Source organism: Anomaloglossus baeobatrachus, chromosome 7 (assembly GCF_048569485.1).
Source record: "Anomaloglossus baeobatrachus isolate aAnoBae1 chromosome 7, aAnoBae1.hap1, whole genome shotgun sequence".
Taxonomy (NCBI): domain Eukaryota; kingdom Metazoa; phylum Chordata; class Amphibia; order Anura; family Aromobatidae; genus Anomaloglossus; species Anomaloglossus baeobatrachus.
The window spans coordinates 41,919,009-41,940,396 of NC_134359.1; the positions used below are offsets into that span (position 1 = coordinate 41,919,009).

Consider the following 21,388-nt stretch of genomic DNA (forward strand, 5'->3'; position numbering starts at 1 on the left):
TATAACTCCTCACCCCAGATCTATATGTTCCCCATCCCAGTGCTGTATACCCCCATAGAGCTGTATGTACCCATACCCCAGTGCTGTATATCCCCCAGAGCTGTATGTCCCCTGACCCCAGTGCTGTATACCGCCCAGGGCTGTACGTCCCTCCACGGCTATAGAAGGCAAACATTTTCATGAATCCCAAATTATTTTTAGTCTATATACATGCATTTAAGGGGCGGTGGGGGAAGAGAGGACAATGCCGTAATGATCTCTTGGTGGCCGAATCCTCAGGACACCTTCAGAGTGTAACGTCATCAAATGATTTTCTGCCCCCAATCACTATGACCTTGTGGGTTATTACCTGCACGGATGTGAAATATGGCCGGACGTAGATTACATTGTCTTTCCAGTGTATGGCGGCAGCCCGGCATAATATAATATCATCATCTCGATTTGATATATTTATCGCCTTTCTTCTCATGCTCTTTGGTTATGACCCAAACTCTGGTTCTAGGGTCTCTTCTTCGGCCCCCCTCATTACTTCCACATATTCACAGCCCTGCAGTTTATAATAAGAGAAAAGCTGCTTTTAGATTTTACTGCATAATAAAAAAAATAAATAAAAAATGGTGAAATAAAATCTCCTCCGCTGAACAGCTCCACTTTAATAATGCGTGGAGTTATAGTGACGGAGCTCAGATCTGACACCACCATTAAACGAATAAAGGCTCCTCTTCTCCTGTGCGTGCTGATCCCTGACCGCTCCCCGCACCCGCACTCTATAAACGGCTCCTTCTGGCAACCCAGTCTATTTCATACCTTGTCAGCGACGGCTCCACCATTAGCCTCAATGACCTCATGCAAATAACCTTCCCTATTAAAGATCCATTAGGTGTGATGGTGTTACGCTCCTGTCGATGCGAGCGGGGAGCTGGATCATAATATGATGTTCTATTACAGTCTACAGGCTGTAATATATGGCTGTCATGTCACCATTACACGCGTCTCCCGGGGATAATATGGCCTATTACCGCGCTGATGCACGGCCCTTAATTATTAGAAACTGCAGGGGAATTATTATGCTCCGGGTTACAACAAGCGTACAGGACCCATCGTCATCCGAGTCCAGCGCAAAGTGTAAATGGAGCGATGGACCACTCCAGCCAATCACGACACAGCTTTATTTTCCCTTGGAAATAAAAGGAATATTCTGATTGGTTACTAGCCATTCCTGCAGTTTTAAGAAATCTCTTTGGTGTCTTGGCTAATTTTATTTATTTATATATATATATGTATATATGTATGTATATATATATATATATATATATATATATATATATATATATATATATATATAATATGGACTCCGCCTTTTTAAGTTGTGCGACACAAAAAGATATGCGCTTAATAATGGAGCAGCTGCTGCAGATGCAACAGTGCACTGGACAGAAAAAGGACAGAATACAGGTCCACTCCGTGCTGCTGCTACTGCAGACTTTCCTTTGGAACGTTTTCAGCAGCAGTACGGCGTGAACAAGTCTTCTGTCTTTATTTCAGTGGCATTTGCAGGGCAGTAAAGCTGGGTTTTCACGTGCCATTTGCAGGGCAGTAAAGCTGGGTTTTCACGTGCCATTTGCAGAACAGTAAAGCTGGGTTTTCACGTGGCATTTGCAGAACAGTAAAGCTGGGTTTTCACGTGGCATTTGCAGGGCAGTAAAGCTGGGTTTTCACGTGCCATTTGCAGAACAGTAAAGCTGGGTTTTCACGTGCCATTTGCAGAACAGTAAAGCTGGGTTTTCACGTGCCATTTGCTGAACAGTAAAGCTGGGTTTTCACGTGCCATTTGCAGAACAGTAAAGCTGGGTTTTCACGTGGCATTTGCAGGGCAGTAAAGCTGGGTTTTCACGTGGCATTTGCAGGGCAGTAAAGCTGGGTTTTCACGTGCCATTTGCAGAATAGTAAAGCTGGGTTTTCACGTGGCATTTGCAGAACAGTAAAGCTGGGTTTTCACGTGGCATTTGCAGGGCAGTAAAGCTGGGTTTTCACGTGGCATTTGCAGGGCAGTAAAGCTGGGTTTTCACATGTCATTTGCAGAACAGTAAAGCTGGGTTTTCACGTGCCATTTGCAGAACAGTAAAGCTGGGTTTTCACGTGCCATTTGCAGAACAGTAAAGCTGGGTTTTCACGTGCCATTTGCAGAACAGTAAAGCTGGGTTTTCACGTGGCATTTGCAGGGCAGTAAAGCTGGGTTTTCATGTGCCATTTGCAGAACAGTAAAGCTGGGTTTTCACGTGCCATTTGCAGAATAGTAAAGCTGGGTTTTCACGTGGCATTTGCAGAACAGTAAAGCTGGGTTTTCACGTGGCATTTGCAGGGCAGTAAAGCTGGGTTTTCACGTGGCATTTGCAGGGCAGTAAAGCTGGGTTTTCACATGGCATTTGCAGGACAGTAAAGCTGGGTTTTCACATGGCATTTGCAGGACAGTAAAGCTGGGTTTTCACGTGCCATTTGCAGAACAGTAAAGCTGGGTTTTCACGTGCCATTTGCAGAACAGTAAAGCTGGGTTTTCACGTGCCACTTGCAGGGCAGTAAAGCTGGGTTTTCCTCTGGCATTTGCAGGGCAGTAAAGCTGGGTTTTCACGTGGCGTTTGCAGGGCAGTAAAGCTGGGTTTTCTCTTGGTATTTTCAGGGCAGTAAAGCTGGGTTTTCTCTTGGTATTTTCAGGGCCGTAAAGCCAGATTTTCACAACCCACAGATTGGACATCACTGGCATTTAGTGTAAGGAAGCAAAAGAAAGTGGCTCAAGTAACCAATCCATAGAAAAAAACCCTAATACTGCCCCTATGACAACACTTACTGCTTTGCGCTCTATTAGCCTCCTGTCACTCACACTGCAGCTTTCTTATTTCTAGACCAGATAGTACAATAAGTGAAAGCAAGAAAAAGTTTAGTTTTTGTAACTAAAGTCTTACAACAAAGCCTTGTCTCTTGGATCTGGTACAGTATAAGACCTGGGAGGAGCGAGGCCCCCTCCTTGTGGGGTGTAGACACTGAAGACGGAGGTAACAGCCGCAGCGGTCACAATGTGAATACCATGGGTATAACCCCTCGCCCTGCACTGTAATAACCAGGATTGGTGTCTGTTATGTGTCCATGTGCATGATGTCAGCCACTTGTTACATTGCATTAATATTTCATTGTACTCTATTGTTATAAGGTGTCAGACAGATGCTTTACTCCAGCCGGTGTCACGAGCCGCAGGGTGCACTTACTTATGTCTCTATGCCACAGACTGTAGATATTTTGGCCAAAGGGATTCACTTCTGGTCTCCTCATTGGTGAGATCTTTTAGGATACACGAGATTACGCCATTATTATATCATACAGTCACGCTGTTTTTCCAATTTTCTGTAAAATCCGCCTATTTTTTAAAATCATATTTTGCAGTTATGCAACTTTTAGTGCCGTTTCTGCTTGCTGTCAGTGAGTGGAATCATCTTTGTGCAGATTGAGAGACTAAAGTAGTCTTCTAATCATATTCTGCTTACACAGCTGCAGGGCTTGTTATGATTGGCTTAAAGGGGATTTCCATCTCATAAAGTGGTTACATACCCATTAGGAGTTTATGATCAGTTGGGGTCCATCTTTGAGACCCTCGTCGATCACAAGAGTAAAGTCTCTTCCTGGGCAGCTACAATCCGGTCACCCGCCGCCTACGACGACTGCAGCACCGCTCCGTTTCCAGTACAGAGGGTGGCCATGAGCGCCGCTGTGCAGGGAAAGGCCTGATGGAGCCGCAGCAGTGACCCCCCCTTCATCCTCAGGATCACGGGGATGTCACTCCTGGGAGAATACCCCTTTAACATGCCCTGTGTCAGATGAGCAACACATAAATGTAAACATGTAGGTTTCTATTCACTAACAGTAAGCAGAGGTAGGTGCACAAAGTTGCAGATAATCATATTTGGAGGTGATGCAAATGATCTCTCCTCCAGGAGTGAAGTTCCCTCTGTATTGGAGGTGGCCGCCCTCTAAGGAGAAGACATTGTTGTGCAGAAGACTTTGATTTGACTATCCTCATTAGACATGGACTTATAGGTAGCTACCACCAGTAGGGGGCACTAGAGAGACTGCTTTCTGCAGGAGAGCTAATTTGCATACTTTTTTGCCACGTAGCGTTGCTTTATCTTGGCGGTCTCCTCATGGATTGCGGATTAGCTCTGGTCTCGAGGACCTTCCATGCCGAAAGCGCACATCACCCATAGCTACCATAGATGTAGTCCACTGATGGACGAAGCACCCGTCTGACACCAAAACTTGTCATACTTTTTTATCCATACGTTACCCTACCCAAAAGTTGTGTTGTCGTCCCCCGACCCCCCCCCCCCACCTGTACAGCTGCATGCTATAAATCCCTGGGCAGAAGGGTCTCCTAGATGTCGCCCCCCCCCCCACCGTCATGTCCTAACGCTGTACTGTGTGTTTTGGCCAGCGAGGGGCGTAGTTTGGTAACTTTCTCGGTGGCGGTGTTATTTTGGAGGTCCAGCGTGAACCTATTGTTTTATTTTGCTAGGGTCTGGTAATCTGCACAGGACATTGAGCCAGCGTAACACACTTGCATACCAAAGAAATAATTATGCTCTCAACACTGCAGCTACCTATGCAGAGCCATACAGATCAATGCCGTACCGGGTGTCCGAAGGCAGCTACAACCGGATGCCACACGCCGCGCCCGCCGACGATGGGACCACAAGATCGCCCTCCATTGACAGCATACAGAAGGATCCCAGGCAAGTAAACCGGGGGTTTTATGTAAAATGAGATGTCATCCGTTTATGATCAGAGAGGGTCTGACCAGTAATCCTGAAAATTCAACGTTGGTGCCACTGTGCAGGGGAACTGCGGCACCGTCACATTCAAATGAATGGGTCCGGCTGCAGCTTCCTGCACAGCCAGGCAGCCCCTATATCCTCCACAGATCCTTTATTCTTAACTATGATGGTCCAATGGTGAATGCATATACTGATAGTAAACCACCAAGCTTTCCCAAACCTCTCAATAGTTAATGGGCTCTTCCCATTATATACATTTATAGCCTGCTCACAGTCCAGTCCATGTGTTTAGCCGTTATATAAGTCACAGCCTATTGATAGAAGTCAAGACAGTAAATAGTGATAAATGATGATTTATGTAGATGAGATAAGTGGATATAGCATTTATAATATTTACCCTTTTCGTTGGCATTCTGCCAGCACTATAGGTGCTGTGACTTCCTTTCCATTCACTTCCCAGTATACATTCACCCTGCCATCATCCAATGTTTGCTAGAGGCATCTATTTTAACTTACTAGGACCCATGTGCAATACTTTCCCGGTGATGTACGGTTGCGTGGTTAACTAATCTCATCACCCCAGCTATCCAATCAGGCAAGAGATTGGAATTTGATTAATGCTTTAGAAATTAATATATAATTTTTGTTTTAACCCTGACGATAGGTGAACTGAGCCATGTTTTCTACCTTATAAGCTATGAATGGAGGTGATTTGTAAAATGCATTGTTGTTAGATATCAGTACATGTTCCTACTCTATGCTCGGCTGTAACAGACCAAGAGAACAGCGCCACCTGTTGGTTTAATTAGAAGACATTACAATTTGGGCAGTCGGTGCACAAAAGTAAAAAATGCTACGAAGCCGCAGTCTATTGCACTAAAGGTTTACATCTCTAATTATTTACTTTTATTGTTCTATTAAATGCATTTATCTGCTTTTGAATCACTTATTTGTATGAATGGTCCTAGGACGGTGATCAGAGTATCCTACTGCTGAGATCTCCAGCGATCAGTAGTAATCCACGAGTCTCGTTTGTCCATAACCCTGCAGCGCCACCACAGGAGAAATGTGGCATTACATGGTTGCCACTTGAATCATTAGTCACTCTGTGTAACACATGGGAATGTCAGGTCCTCCGAGCACCTTTTGTGTCCAATACTAATGTATGAATGGGTATTCCCATCCTAGTAAGTGATGGAGATATGATTGCTGAGCGGTGATCCTTCACCAATGCATCCCCCTTCAGTTTTGCCTATGCCAACAGCCAGTGGCGTAACTAGAGTTTGATGGCCCTGGTGCAAAATTTGGAAATGCCACCCCCCCACTTATATTGGTCAGATGTATGTATGTATATTTACAGTTAGCATTCTAAATCCTAAAAAGACATACGCGTTGCCCCCCCATTATGTAGTAATGTCCCCCATCCTTGGCTCCTTCCTTGTAAATATGTCACCCACCCTGGTATATATGCCTCTCATCCTGGTAAGTATGCCCCCCCCCCCATCCTGATATATATGTCTCCCTATCCAGAGATATATGTTCCCCATTCTAGCCCACATCCTGGTGTCTATATAACCCCATCCTTATAAAAATGTTCCCCATCCTGGTATAAATATCCCCATTCGGTTATTTACTGTCCCCCTCCTGGGCCCCTCCTTGCATGTACTGTCCTCTTCCTGGTAGATATGTCCCCATCCTGGGCCGTTTCTGGTATATATTGTCCCCCTTCTGGTATATACTGTCCCCCTCCTGAGGCCTTACTTGTGTATACTATCCCCCCTCCTGGTACATACTGTCCACTTCCTGGTATCTACTGTCCTTCTCGTGGCATATATGTCCCCATCCGGGTAAATATATCTCCGTTCTGTCTAATGCAAAAAACAACAACCTTGTACTCCTGTCCCTGGCTCCCACAGCGTAGTCCTGCGTAGCCATAGCACAGTGGCGGGGAGCTTTCATAAGTGTTGGTGCTGTTGCAATGCATAACGTCATTACTATGCTTTCAGTCACTGGGACACAGATGAAAGCTGCCAGCTTCTTTTTGGCTGACAGCGTGTACATGGACCTTATCGGTCTTAGCACCGCAATGTATTTCAGCTGGATGTGCATCTGAGGATGCAGCTAAAGCAGAGGCTGGGACCAGCTGGTGTATATATGTCCCCATCCTTGGCCCCTCCTGGTATCTACTGTCCCACTTCTGGTATATACTGTCCCCCTCCTGTTATCTACTGTCCCTGTTCTGAGGTCCTTCTGGTGTAAACTATACCCTTGCTGGACCCCTCCTGGTATATGCTTTCCCCCTCCTTGTATATACTGTCCCCCTCCTGGTATGTATCTCCCCATCTTGGTAAATATGTCTACATTCTGTCTAATGCAAAAAGCAACAACATTGTGCTCCTCGTCCCTGGCTCCCACGTCACGCAGCGTCCTCCTGTGTAGTCAGCACACAGTAACCGGCAGCTTTCATAAGTGTTGGTGCTATTACAACGCATGATGCCATTTCCATGCGCCGTTTTCAGTCACTGGGACACAGATGAAAACTGCTAGCTTATATTTCCCCGGCAGTGTGTATCGCAGTACAGGAACCCGACAGGTCTCTGCACCGCGATGCATTTCAGCTGTATGTGCAGCCTCAGATGCACATCCAGCTGAACCTGGGGCCAGCAGGCCCCCTGCACCCCCGGGCCCGGTCACGGCTGTGATCCCTGCAGCCACGATCATTTTGCCTATGCCACCTTCTGAAGCCTTGTCCCATTGAAGTGATTGGGTTTGATGTCAGCTCTGAGTGAGAGCGCTGCTGTGCAGGAAAAAAATGCAGCACTGCTTGCTGCTTATTCAGCATCGGTGGAGAATATCCCTTCATCTCAGAATTCCCCAGGTGAGCCATTTTAAACATGTAGTCAGATCAGTAGAGCAATAACACCCTGCAGATTTAATTTCAGCTTACACGACTAGCACTCCGTTACCATAAACCCGTCCCTCCTTGTTATCCGGGCTGGCGGTATAATTACTCATGACACAGCAGCATTTCTGTGCTATACCTGTTGGATAACTTGGGCTGGCACAAGCTGCGGGCACGGTGGTTTATTACTTTCACGATATGCCGGGGGCCGTCGAGTGCTCTTATCAAGTTCTGACAAGGTGCCGGCGAACAAACAGGTACTGAAACCCAAGTTCTTCCTGGTGCCGCACATACCGCACCATGGCTTCACCCGCTGGACGCTGGTAGCCGGCCCTTTGGCTCTTTGCCTTGTTTTTTTTTTTTCCAGTAATTCCTGGATGAGGCAGCCGCATTCATGTTCTTCAGGCGTAATATGATGAGCAGTAAACAGATTTCTGACACTTGCTGCTGTGCAATGTTTGCTGGCTCAGCTGACGGGGGTGAACATTGTGCGGACGGAGGTCATTTATCACCACTGTTTAATATTAAGTGAGGACAGAGGTGCCGTGTGGTCTGATTTCCGTTACAAACTGCTCCAATCTACGGTGTCTTTTGGGTCTTTTCCAAAAGGCCTCGTGTGCGGATTATCCTCCTGACCCTCGTATGACGGAATTATCATTTTTGGCCAAAAACTATTTAAGGACAACCCCTATTATTACAAAAATCCCCAAAACTTATGCATTCAACTTATTCTAATGTATTGCTGCTTGTAATATGGCTGCCGTTATAGCAGCCAGGGGGTTCGTCATTGATCTTTGAGCCTCAGGAATGACTATCCTGCCAGTAGCCATCAATCCCCTGCTCCTGTATAACCGGGCAGATCGGACGCCCCTGCCATATGGTTATCACATGGCTATAATAAAGATGGCCCTGCACATTAGATACATGTTCAACGATTTCAGGGTAACTGCACTCATCTGATTGGTTCGGAGGTGCCCTGATGTGTACAGGGGGCCTTGAATGTTCCTGTCCCCCAAGATTCCTTGAGTTCGCAGCTTATCTTTCTAAAAAAAAAAAGAAGGATCCAAAAGCCAGATCCTTCTCTTCCCCAATGGCAGATTGGAAAAAAAAAAAGATTGCGATCTCAAAATGCCTGATCATCTTTTCTTCAAGGCTATGGACATATTTGCATATATTAGTAGTTAAGATTCATTAATAAAATTGCACTAGTATGCAGTCTTCCCTGATGTGCAGTTTGATCCAAGTTTGAGTTTTCATGATTGTCTTTCCCTGTAATAGTCTAGATGGGAGCGCTGAGTGTCTCTCCCAGTAATACAGGCTGGGTGTGAGCTCTGTTTGTCTCTCCCAGTAATATAGGCTGGATGTGAGGTCTGTGTGTCTCTACCAGTAATGAGGCTGGATGGGATCTCTGTTTGTCTTTCCCAGTAATACAGGCTGGATGTGAGGTTTGTGTGTGTCTCCCAGTAATATAGGCTGGATGTGAGCACTATGCGTCTCTCCCAGTAATATAGGCTGGATGTGAACACTGTGCGTCTCTCCCAGTAATACAGGCTGGTTGTGAGCTCTGTTTCTCTCTCCCAGTAATATAGGCTGGATGTGAGGTCTGAGTGTCTCTCCCAGTAATATAGGCTGGATGTGAGGTCTGAGTGTCTCTCCCAGTAATACAGGCTGGATGTGAGCACTGTGCGTCTCTCCCAGTAATACAGGTAGGATGTGAGCTCTGTGTGTCTCTCCCAGTAATATAGCCTGGTTGTGAGCTCTGTGTATCTCTCCCAGTAATATAGGCTGGATGTGAGCTCTGTGTGTCTCTCCCAGTAATATAGGCTGGTTGTGAGCTCTGTGTATCTCTCCCAGTAATATAGGCTGGTTGTGAGCTCTGTGTGTCTCTCCCAGTAATATAGGCTGGTTGTGAGCTCTGTGTATCTCTCCCAGTAATATAGGCTGGATGTGAGCTCTGTGTGTCTCTCCCAGTAATACAGGCTGGATGTGAGGTCTGTGTATCTCTCCCAGTAATATAGGCTGGATGTGAGGTCTGAGTGTCTCTCCCAGTAATGCAGGCTGGATGTGAGGTCTGAGTGTCTCTCCCAGTAATAAATGGTGGATGAGAGCTCTGTGTGCATCCAGAGAGCAGGAGAGCACCAACTTCTCATTGCTTTTATGGATGAGCTTGGCTCCAGCTCTGTACTTTCCATTTACTTTCTTCCTTGTCCATAGCCAGTTTTTCCCACTGCAGATCTGTTCAACCCCCCCTTCCACCCCCCCCCTTCCACCCCCCCCTCCCCGTACTGCCATCACTAACACGGAGAGAAAGGAGGTGGGAAGCAGAGATCCATCTGGAGCCGTAACTCTGACAGATTAATGTCAATTTTACAAGAAATAGGTACAGGGCTTGCCGGCATCTGCAGCTGCAAGATTACTTCTGACCCCCTTTGGTGGGTGCTTAACGGGTATTTGGCTAACTATATGACCATAGCAAAAAACGCCTGAATCTAAAAATAATTTTACTGGAAATTCTGACCCCATTCATTTCAGTGAGAACAGTGTGTAATGCTCCGTTTCTCCTGTGGTGGCGCTGCAGAGGAACTAAATATTTGCAGCTAGGTTCATATAAACTAGAGCTGACAGACGAGACGCCCAATAAGCCTCAAATTTATTATTTTTCTATTGTTTTTTTTCTGAGTGTATTTTTTATGCTTTTTTTATACATCTTTAGTGGTGGATCACATTTGCCACGTTAGGGTACTTTCACACTTGCGTTATTTTCCTTCCGTTACAATCCGCCCTTTTGGGAAACAGCGGAATCCGTTAACGGATTCCGCTGTTTCCCATAGACTTGTATGGTTGACGGATTGTACCAAAAGGAGCTGCGTTGCTTCCGCTGGGCGACGCTCCGTTGCTTCCGCCCAGCGGGAGGAACGCAGCATGTAACGTTATTTTGAGCAGCGGAATCCTCTGGATTTCACTGCGCATGCTCTTTTTTTTTTTTTTTTTTTTTTTTTAAATCAAACTTTATTTTGGCTCGCGGTGGCCGAACGTTCAGCTGAGCGCCCGGCCGTCGGCAAGCGACAGCGCTCAGCTGAATGACCGGCCACCAGCATGCCCGGCCGCCGGCAAGTCACAGCGCTCAGCTGAGCGCCCGCCCGCCGGCATGCCCGGGCGCCGGCAAGTGACAGCGATCAGCTGATCACCCGGCGGCCGGCATGCCCGGGCGCCGGCAAGTGACAGCGATCAGCTGATCACCCGGCGGCCGGCTGCAGGGAGCGATCAGCTGATCACCCGGCGGCCGGCTGCAGGGAGCGATCAGCTGATCACCCGGCGGCCGGCTGCAGGGAGCGATCAGCTGATCACCCGGCGGCCGGCTACTGGGAGCAATCAGCTGATCACCCAGCGGCCGGCTGCAGGGAACGATCAGCTGATCGTTCACTATAGTCTGCCGCTGGTAAAACCGGGAAAAAAAAAAAAAAAAATCAAAACGAATTGCGTTGTTTTGCAGCATCCGTTGCATCCGTTGTGTCACTATATGCAACACATCCGTTGCATCCGTTACACAACGCAATGCAACGGATACCGTTCAACGCAAGTGTGAAAGTAGCCTTAGTCTGGCACCGGGTTTTGCTGCCCTTGTCCATTCAGTAGATGGCTGCCGATGGTTATCCATGCTGATGGCATGTTAAGGCTCCATGTAGGGGTTGCATTTTTGGCTAAATGTTTTTTTCTGCCTCCCTCTGTTGGCTCTTTACCTGCTGTATATCGCACTGTACACAGATTGTCAAATTGCTTAAAATAAATCGATACCATTGTTCCAAATCTAATTATATTTTCTAATTTTAGGGAGTTTGCTTGGCGCGATCCCGAATTACCCGAGGTCATTCATATGCTCCAACATCACTTCCCTTCAGTTCAAGCTAATGCCGCTGCTTACCTGCAACATCTCTGCTTTGGGGACCATAAAATCAAAATTGAGGTAAGATATTAAAGTAAACCCCTTCCCATAGAATCAGAGATTACATGACCCTTCATTTCTAACAGCAACAATAGCGCTAATCTTGTCAACATGATGGACACCGCTATGGAACGGAGACAGACCCCAAGGTGGTCCTGCGGGAGTTTGTGCTCCGGCATAGTGATGAGACTGGGTGCGATTGTGAACTGGGTCTATAGGTGCCCATCCCATACGCATTAACAAGCTGTTGACTTTGCTGTTTCGGCCGATGGCTGCCTCTCCCAACTCCCTGATGAATGCTCAGTTTGGCCGAGCGTTCACATATTTTTAATTGGAGAAGGAGAGAGGCCCCCCTAATTCTTTCCTGGAAGTGGGTCATCTCATAGGAGACCAAAAAGATTGGGCGTTTGAGCTCCACAAGCATGGCAAATGGAAATCATTGGGTTCGGCTGACCTTACAAGTAGTCGGTCAGCCCAAAATGACAGTTCAAACCAAACACAACCATTTGGTGCACATTTGAAGTTGCTTGCTTGGTTTGAACAGTCAGTTTCCCAACTCCCTTATGAACGCTCAGTTTGGCCAAGAATTCACATATTTTTAATTGGCGAAGGAGAGAGTTCCCCCAAGACCTTTCTGGAAGTGGCTCATCTTACAGGAGACCAAGAAGATTGGGCGTTTGACCTGATCCTTCTCGGTAGGCATAGATAATGGAAATTGTCGGGTTCGGCTGACCTTTAAAAGTAGTCAGTAAGCACAAAATGACCGTTCAAACCAAGCATAACCATTTGGTGCACACTTGACATGGTAAAACAATATTATCTGTGCTTGGTTTGAACAGTCAGTTTCCCAACTCCCTGGTGAACGCTCAGTTTGGCCGAGTGTTCATATATTTTTAACTGGCGAAGGAGAGAAAGGCCCCACCAAACATTCCTGGAAGGGGCTACTCTCACGGGGAGTGCAAAAAAAATTGGGTGTTTGAGCTCCACAAGCATGGAAAATGGAAACCGTTGGGTTCGGCTGCCCTTAAAAGTAATTGGTCAGCTCAAAATGACTGTTCAAACCAAGCACAACCACTTTTGAATACTTGGCGTGGCGAAACAGTAGCACCTGACTGTTCAAACCAAGCACAACCACTTTTGCATACTTGGCGTGGCGAAACAGTAGCACCTGACTGTTCAAACCAAGCACAGACACTGAAATGTTTGGCCGTGGCAAGGGTGTACCAAGTGATTGTGCTTGGTTTGTACAGTCATAATATTATTATGCATATTATGTTTTCATTTGTATACAGCAGTCAACAGCGGCAGCTCCTCGCACACTCCGGATATTAATATTTATCTCATGGAGTTGAGTGATTGTCGTAGGTTTCTGGACATCCGATGCCGCCGTGTAGAACATGTCCATGAGCTGATGATCTAAGACCACAAGTCGCTTGATGGCACGTTGCAAATAATCTTTCTTTATCGTTCCTTTGGGAGACCCAGACCATGGGTGTATAGCTTCTGCCTCCGGAGGACACACAAAGTACTACACTTAAAAGTGTAGCTCCTCCCTCTGAGCTTATACACCCCCTGGTAGCCAGTCCTAGCCAGTTTATTGCTGTGTCAGGAGTAGAGTTGAGCGCGGTTCGTGGTTCGTGGTTCTCCAGTTAGCGGCTCGAGTGATTTTGGGGCATGTTCTAGATCGAACTAGAACTCGAGCTTTTTGCAAAAGCTCGGTAGTTCTAGAAACGTTCGAGAACGGTTCTAGCAGCCAAAAAACAGCTAAATCATAGCTTGGTTTCTGCTGTAATAGTGTAAGTCACTCTGTGAATCAAACTATTATCACATTTCAGTGTATAGTGTGCGTGAACAGCGCCTTCAGATCACTGCTGTTTCTATAATGGCGATCGCCATTTTTTTTTTTTTTTTTTCTTGTCTTCCTTCCCTAAGTGCGCGCGTCTTGTGGGGCGGGCCAGCATGTCAGCCAATCCCAGACACACACACAGCTAAGTGGACTTTGAGCCAGAGAAGCAACGGCATGTGTGATAGGATCTGCATGTCACATGTCCCTGCATTATAAAACCGGACATTTTCTTCACGGACGCCATTATCTGCCTTCTGCGTCTTTGGTGTCAGACATCACTGTCGCAGCTCCGTCTTCCTGAGTCCTATAGCCGATACAGCTGTATGCGCTGCATACACAGCGTTAGACAGCTTAGGGAGAGCACTTTATAGCAGTCCTTTTAAGGGCTCCAACCGGCAGGGTCAGAGAGCCATAGGTGACAGGTCCTGCAAACAGCAACAGCGTCTGTGTGGCCCAGGTCAGGGATTTCCTACCTGCATTTCACCATTAGGAGGGAATAGAAAGGCAGTCTTCCATTCCTCTACCCAGAGCACCACAATCCTGCCACTGTACCCTCTTGTCCTCTGCACACTCCAACTGATAACTAAGCCATTATACTAGCAAACACTCAGTGTACCTAGTGGCATCCTATACGTGGCTATTGGACTTTGCTATAGTCCCACTAGTGCAAAGACATTTGCAGAGCGCGTCTGCCTGCGTTGCACACTACAACTCATTCTAACCAAGCCATTATACTAGCAAACACTCAGTGTACCTAGTGGCATCCTATACGTGGCTATTGGACTTTGCTATAGTCCCACTAGTGCAAAGACATTTGCAGAGCGCGTCTGCCTGCGTTGCACACTACAACTCATTCTAACCAAGCCATTATACTAGCAAACACTCAGTGTACCTAGTGGCATCCTATACGTGGCTATTGGACTTTGCTATAGTCCCACTAGTGCAAAGACATTTGCAGAGCGCGTCTGCCTGCGTTGCACACTACAACTCATTCTAACCAAGCCATTATACTAGCAAACACTCAGTGTACCTAGTGGCATCCTATACGTGGCTATTGGACTTTGCTATAGTCCCACTAGTGCAAAGACATTTGCAGAGCGCGTCTGCCTGCGTTGCACACTACAACTCATTCTAACCAAGCCATTATACTAGCAAACACTCAGTGTACCTAGTGGCATCCTATACGTGGCTATTGGACTTTGCTATAGTCCCACTAGTGCAAAGACATTTGCAGAGCGCGTCTGCCTGCGTTGCACACTACAACTCATTCTAACCAAGCCATTATACTAGCAAACACTCAGTGTACCTAGTGGCATCCTATACGTGGCTATTGGACTTTGCTATAGTCCCACTAGTGCAAAGACATTTGCAGAGCGCGTCTGCCTGCGTTGCACACTACAACTCATTCTAACCAAGCCATTATACTAGCAAACACTCAGTGTACCTAGTGGCATCCTATACGTGGCTATTGGACTTTGCTATAGTCCCACTAGTGCAAAGACATTTGCAGAGCGCGTCTGCCTGCGTTGCACACTACAACTCATTCTAACCAAGCCATTATACTAGCAAACACTCAGTGTACCTAGTGGCATCCTATACGTGGCTATTGGACTTTGCTATAGTCCCACTAGTGCAAAGACATTTGCAGAGCGCGTCTGCCTGCGTTGCACACTACAACTCATTCTAACCAAGCCATTATACTAGCAAACACTCAGTGTACCTAGTGGCATCCTATACGTGGCTATTGGACTTTGCTATAGTCCCACTAGTGCAAAGACATTTGCAGAGCGCGTCTGCCTGCGTTGCACACTACAACTCATTCTAACCAAGCCATTATACTAGCAAACACTCAGTGTACCTAGTGGCATCCTATACGTGGCTATTGGACTTTGCTATAGTCCCACTAGTGCAAAGACATTTGCAGAGCGCGTCTGCCTGCGTTGCACACTACAACTCATTCTAACCAAGCCATTATACTAGCAAACACTCAGTGTACCTAGTGGCATCCTATACGTGGCTATTGGACTTTGCTATAGTCCCACTAGTGCAAAGACATTTGCAGCACGTCTGCCTGCGTTGCACACTCCAACTAATTATAACTAAGTTGCATTGTCAGGGATATTTATTCTTTATTATTCTGCTGTTAATAAAGCTAGACCACCACTGCAATCTTCACCACCTCTCAATTTTTACTACCACATTTTCAGTCCACAATCTTGTCGCAATCAACATGAGTGGCAAAATGACAGATGCTGGTGGAAAGGGGAAGAGGCGTGGTGTAAAAGGCAAAAAAGGTTTTGTCCGTGGGGAAGGTGGCAAAGCTCCATTATCATCTGCTGAAGATAGACCATCTACCAGCAAAAGTAAGATGTCTACTACTTACCGTGGACAATCCGATGTGCTCCCTTTGTTACGGACACGAACAACAGGAACAAAGGTAGATGATGGGCAAAAAAGGAAAATGCTTGAATGGATCTCAAGTGGTCCAACAAGTGCCCTCTCTGCCACTTCAAGTACCGCATCCAAAAAACACCAGTCCTCTGAGTTGTCATCCCAATCAAACTTGCTTTCTCCCAGCTCTGAAGTCTCCATCAGCCCTGCACAGTATGGTGGAACTGAGATGGCTGAGTCTGCAGAGCTGTTCAGTCACACTATAGCCTGGGAATCAGAGGTCTGCTCCCAAGCTACAGTGAGTACAGAACAGGAAATGGTCTGCAGTGATGCCCAGAACCTTTGTGACTCAGATTCAGGCCGTGAGGACCAAGTTTCTGAGCATAATGTTGACCCTTTGTCACAAACTGTAACACCTGTGGTTATAGACAATGAGGAACATACTGATGAAGATGAGACGCAGATACCCGATTGGGATGACAACTTAAATATTCGTTCAGGGCAAGAAGAGGCTCGGTCTGAGGGGGAGGGGAGTGCAAACACAACAATTGATGATGACGTTCTAGATCCCACCTACTGTCAACCCCCAGTCAGGCACTCGAGGAGGTCAACAGAGGCGGTGGAGGAGGATGCAACCGACGACGAAGTTACCTTGCGCCTTCCTGGACAGAGTCGGAGCACTGGTAGCACGTCTACAACTGCATCCTCAGCCACCACTCTGCCTATGAGCATTATTCGGGGTGGATCAACAGGTCGCATGGCCTCTAAGCCTTGCCTAGCCTGGTCCTTTTTTCACATCGAAAAAGATCGCCCAACTCATGTGATATGTAACATTTGTCATGATTCTGTTAGTAGAGGTCAAAACCTCAGCAGTTTGACAACTTCTTCCATGAATCGTCACATGACTAAATATCATAAGTCCCGGTGGGAAGCTCACCGTGCTGCAATGCGGCCTAGTGGAGCGAACCATCCACCGCCCGCCCCTTCCACTGCATCCGCGCGCTCTTCATCTTCTAGGACTGTGGGGACAGCTGCCACACCTGTTTTTCCACGCAAAACTTCCACCACTGTAACCGCAACAGGCAGTTTGCTTGTAAGGTCGTCAGTTGGTTTGGAAGGGGAAACAAGTGAGTGTGTACAGCTCTCTCAGACATCGATAGCACCAACGTTGGATGAAGGCAACATCATGTCTCCGCCTGCACTTTCCTCACAAACCTGCATTTTTCAAGGGACACCCTACTCAACACCGTCTACACACAGCAGCCAGATCTCTGTCCCTCAGATGTGGTCAAATAAAAGGCCACTTCCTCCGACCCATGACAAAGCTAAGAGGTTGACTCTATCCCTCTGTAAGCTGTTGGCTACCGAAATGCTGCCTTTCCGCCTAGTGGACACACAGGATTTTAGAGACCTTATGTCTGTCGCTGTGCCCCAGTACCAGATGCCTAGTCGCCACTACTTCTCTAAGAAAGGTGTGCCCGCGCTACACCAGCATGTCGCACACAACATCACCGCTTCCTTGAGAAACTCTGTGTGTGAACGGGTGCATTTCACCACCGATACTTGGACCAGTAAGCATGGACAGGGACGTTACATGGCGCTGACTGGGCACTGGGTAACTATGGTGATAGATGGTGAAGGGTCTGCTGCACAAGTCTTGCCGTCCCCACGACTTGTGTGTCAATCCTCTGTCTGTCCAAGTTCCGCCACTGCTTCTGCATCCTCCACCTCATCTGGGTCCTCCACCTCCGCCCCAAGCCTGCCTGGTCAGGCCACCAGCGTTCTCACTGCGCAGAAGGAATCACGCACCCCTCATTACTATGCTGGCAGCAGAGCGCAACGGCATCAGGCGGTCTTTAGCTTGACATGTCTTGGTAATAAGAGTCACACAGCTGAGGAGTTGTGGTCAGCTTTGCGGTCCGAGTTTAATAAATGGTTGTCTCCACTCAAACTGCAGCCTGGTAAGGCCGTGTGCGACAATGCTGCAAACCTGGGTGCGGCACTTCGCCTGGGCAAGGTGACACACGTACCTTGTATGGCTCACGTGTTGAACCTTGTCGTGCAGCAATTTTTAACACACTATCCCGGCCTAGATGGCCTTCTGAACAGGGCACGAAAACTGTCAGCTCACTTCCGCCGTTCAAGCGCCGCAGCAGAGCGACTTGCATCGCTCCAGAAGTCTTTCGGCCTGCCGGTTCATCGCCTGAAATGCGATGTGGCGACACGCTGGAATTCAACTCTCCACATGTTACAGCGACTGTGGCAGCACCGCAGAGCCCTGGTGCAATACGTCATGACGTATAGCCTGGGCCAACGAGATGCAGAGGTGGGGCAGATCACCCTGATGGAGTGGTCTCAGATCAAGGACCTATGCACCCTTCTGCACAGTTTCGACATGGCGACGAATATGTTTAGCTCTGACAATGCCATTATCAGCATGACGATTCCAGTCATTTACATGCTGGAGCACACGCTAAACACTATTCGGAGTCAGGGGGTGGGACAACATGAAGGGGAGGAACTACAGGAGGATTCATATGCGCAAGGGACAACAACATCACGAAGGTCCAGACGTTCATCATCACCAACGCAGCAGGCATGGGACCATGGGGGACAGGGATCGACAAGGGCGCATAGTAGCAGGCGAAATGTTGAGCAAGGTGCAGGAGAACATGAAGAAATGGAGGACGAACTGTCCATGGACATGGAAGACTCAGCGGATGAGGGAGACCTTGGTCAAATTTCAGTTGAAAGAGGTTGGGGTCAGATGTCAGAGGAAGAAAGAACGGGTAGCACCTCTATGCCACAAACACAGCATGGACTTGGTCCGCATGGCTGCGCAAGACACATGAGTGCCTTTTTGTTGCACTACCTCCAACATGACAGTCGTATTGTCAAAATTAGAAGTGATGATGACTACTGGATTGCCACACTATTAGATCCCCGGTACAAGTCCAAATTTTGTGACATAATTCCAGCCATAGAAAGGGACGCACGTATGCAGGAGTATCAGCAGAAGCTGTTACTAGATCTTAGCTCGGCTTTTCCACCAAACAACCGTGCAGGTGCAGGGAGTGAATCTCCCAGTTGTAACTTGACAAACATGGGACGGTCTCGTCATCTTCAACAGTCTACCCGTACCAGTAGGACCTTTTCTGGTGCCGGTAACAGCAATTTTATGGAATCTTTTCATAATTTTTTTAGACCCTCTTTTGCAAGGCCACCAGAGACAACAAGTCTGACACATACTCAACGGCTGGAGAGGATGATACAGGAGTATCTCCAAATGAACATCGATGCCATGACTGTGCAACTGGAGCCTTGCTCCTTTTGGGCTTCAAACATAGAAAAATGGCCAGAGCTCTCCAGTTACGCCTTGGAGATTTTGTCGTGTCCAGCTGCCAGCGTTGTCTCTGAACGTGTATTCAGTGCTGCTGGGTGTGTGCTGACAGATAAGCGCACGCGTCTGTCCAGTGACAATGTGGACAGACTGACGTTCATCAAAATGAACAAGTCATGGATCCAGAAGGAATTTACTACCCCTGTGTCATCCTGGGGAGAGTAAATGCTTGTGGATTTGGAATGTGCTTGATGCAAATCAAAACATCCTGTTTGCAACTAGGGCCGAAGTGCTGCCACTGATGGGGTGGGTGTCTGTGTGGCCCAATTTTTGGAAAAAAGGGAGACTCCGCTTGGAGTAACCCTTGCTTGCTGTGTTTTTAAAAGAAGCCAAGATGAACAGAGCTGGGATCAGGAAAGACTTTGCTACCTACCCCGGTGTCATCCTGGGGACGGATAAGAATGGCGTATTTTTGAATGTGCTTGATGCAAATCTAGCTGTGAAGTGTACAACTGGGGCACAACTGCTGCCACTGAATGGGTGGGTGTGTGTGGGGCCCAATTTTTGGAAAAAAGGGGAGACTCCGCTTGGAGTAACCCTTGCTTACATTGTTTTTAAAAGAAGCCAAGATGAACAAGTCATGGGTCAGCAAAGACTTTGCTACCTACCCCAGTGTCATCCTGGGGACGGCTAAGAATAGCGTATTTTTGAATGTGCTTGATGCAAATCAAAACATCCTGTTTGCAACTAGGGCCCAAGTGCTGCCACTGATGGGGTGGGTGTCTGTGTGGCCCAATTTTTGGAAAAAAGGGAGACTCCGCTTGGAGTAACCCTTGCTTGCTGTGTTTTTAAAAGAAGCCAAGATGAACAGAGCTGGGATCAGGAAAGACTTTGCTACCTACCCCGGTGTCATCCTGGGGACGGATAAGAATAGCGTATTTTTGAATGTGCTTGATGCAAATCAAAACATCCTGTTTGCAACTAGGGCCCAAGTGCTGCCACTGATGTGGTGGGTGTCTGTGTGGCCCAATTTTTGGAAAAAAGGGAGACTCCGCTTGGAGTAACCCTTGCTTGCTGTGTTTTTAAAAGAAGCCAAGATGAACAGAGCTGGGATCAGGAAAGACTTTGCTACCTACCCCGGTGTCATCCTGGGGACGGCTAAGAATAGCGTATTTTTGAATGTGCTTGATGCAAATCAAAACATCCTGTTTGCAACTAGGGCCCAAGTGCTGCCACTGATGGGGTGGGTGTCTGTGTGGCCCAATTTTTGGAAAAAAGGGAGACTCCGCTTGGAGTAACCCTTGCTTGCTGTGTTTTTAAAAGAAGCCAAGATGAACAGAGCTGGGATCAGGAAAGACTTTGCTACCTACCCCGGTGTCATCCTGGGGACGGCTAAGAATAGCGTATTTTTGAATGTGCTTGATGCAAATCAAAACATCCTGTTTGCAACTAGGGCCGAAGTGCTGCCACTGATGGGGTGGGTGTCTGTGTGGCCCAATTTTTGGAAAAAAGGGAGACTCCGCTTGGAGTAACCCTTGCTTGCTGTGTTTTTAAAAGAAGCCAAGATGAACAGAGCTGGGATCAGGAAAGACTTTGCTACCTACCCCGGTGTCATCCTGGGGACGGATAAGAATGGCGTATTTTTGAATGTGCTTGATGCAAATCTAGCTGTGAAGTGTACAACTGGGGCACAACTGCTGCCACTGAATGGGTGGGTGTGTGTGGGGCCCAATTTTTGGAAAAAAGGGGAGACTCCGCTTGGAGTAACCCTTGCTTACATTGTTTTTAAAAGAAGCCAAGATGAACAAGTCATGGGTCAGCAAAGACTTTGCTACCTACCCCAGTGTCATCCTGGGGACGGCTAAGAATAGCGTATTTTTGAATGTGCTTGATGCAAATCAAAACATCCTGTTTGCAACTAGGGCCCAAGTGCTGCCACTGATGGGGTGGGTGTCTGTGTGGCCCAATTTTTGGAAAAAAGGGAGACTCCGCTTGGAGTAACCCTTGCTTGCTGTGTTTTTAAAAGAAGCCAAGATGAACAGAGCTGGGATCAGGAAAGACTTTGCTACCTACCCCGGTGTCATCCTGGGGACGGATAAGAATAGCGTATTTTTGAATGTGCTTGATGCAAATCAAAACATCCTGT

At 47.3% G+C, this 21,388-nt stretch overlaps 1 protein-coding gene across 1 annotated transcript in view; it reads left to right on the plus strand.

Moving 5' to 3' along the window:
• Positions 1-21,388, plus strand: part of PKP4 (plakophilin 4) — a 391,306-nt gene that overhangs the window by 284,406 nt on the left and 85,512 nt on the right. Inside the window, exons 9-10 of the mRNA XM_075317248.1 lie at positions 4,562-4,782; positions 11,558-11,686. Coding sequence (XP_075173363.1) covers positions 4,562-4,782; positions 11,558-11,686 — 350 coding nt within the window. The remainder of the gene's footprint in view (positions 1-4,561; positions 4,783-11,557; positions 11,687-21,388) is intronic.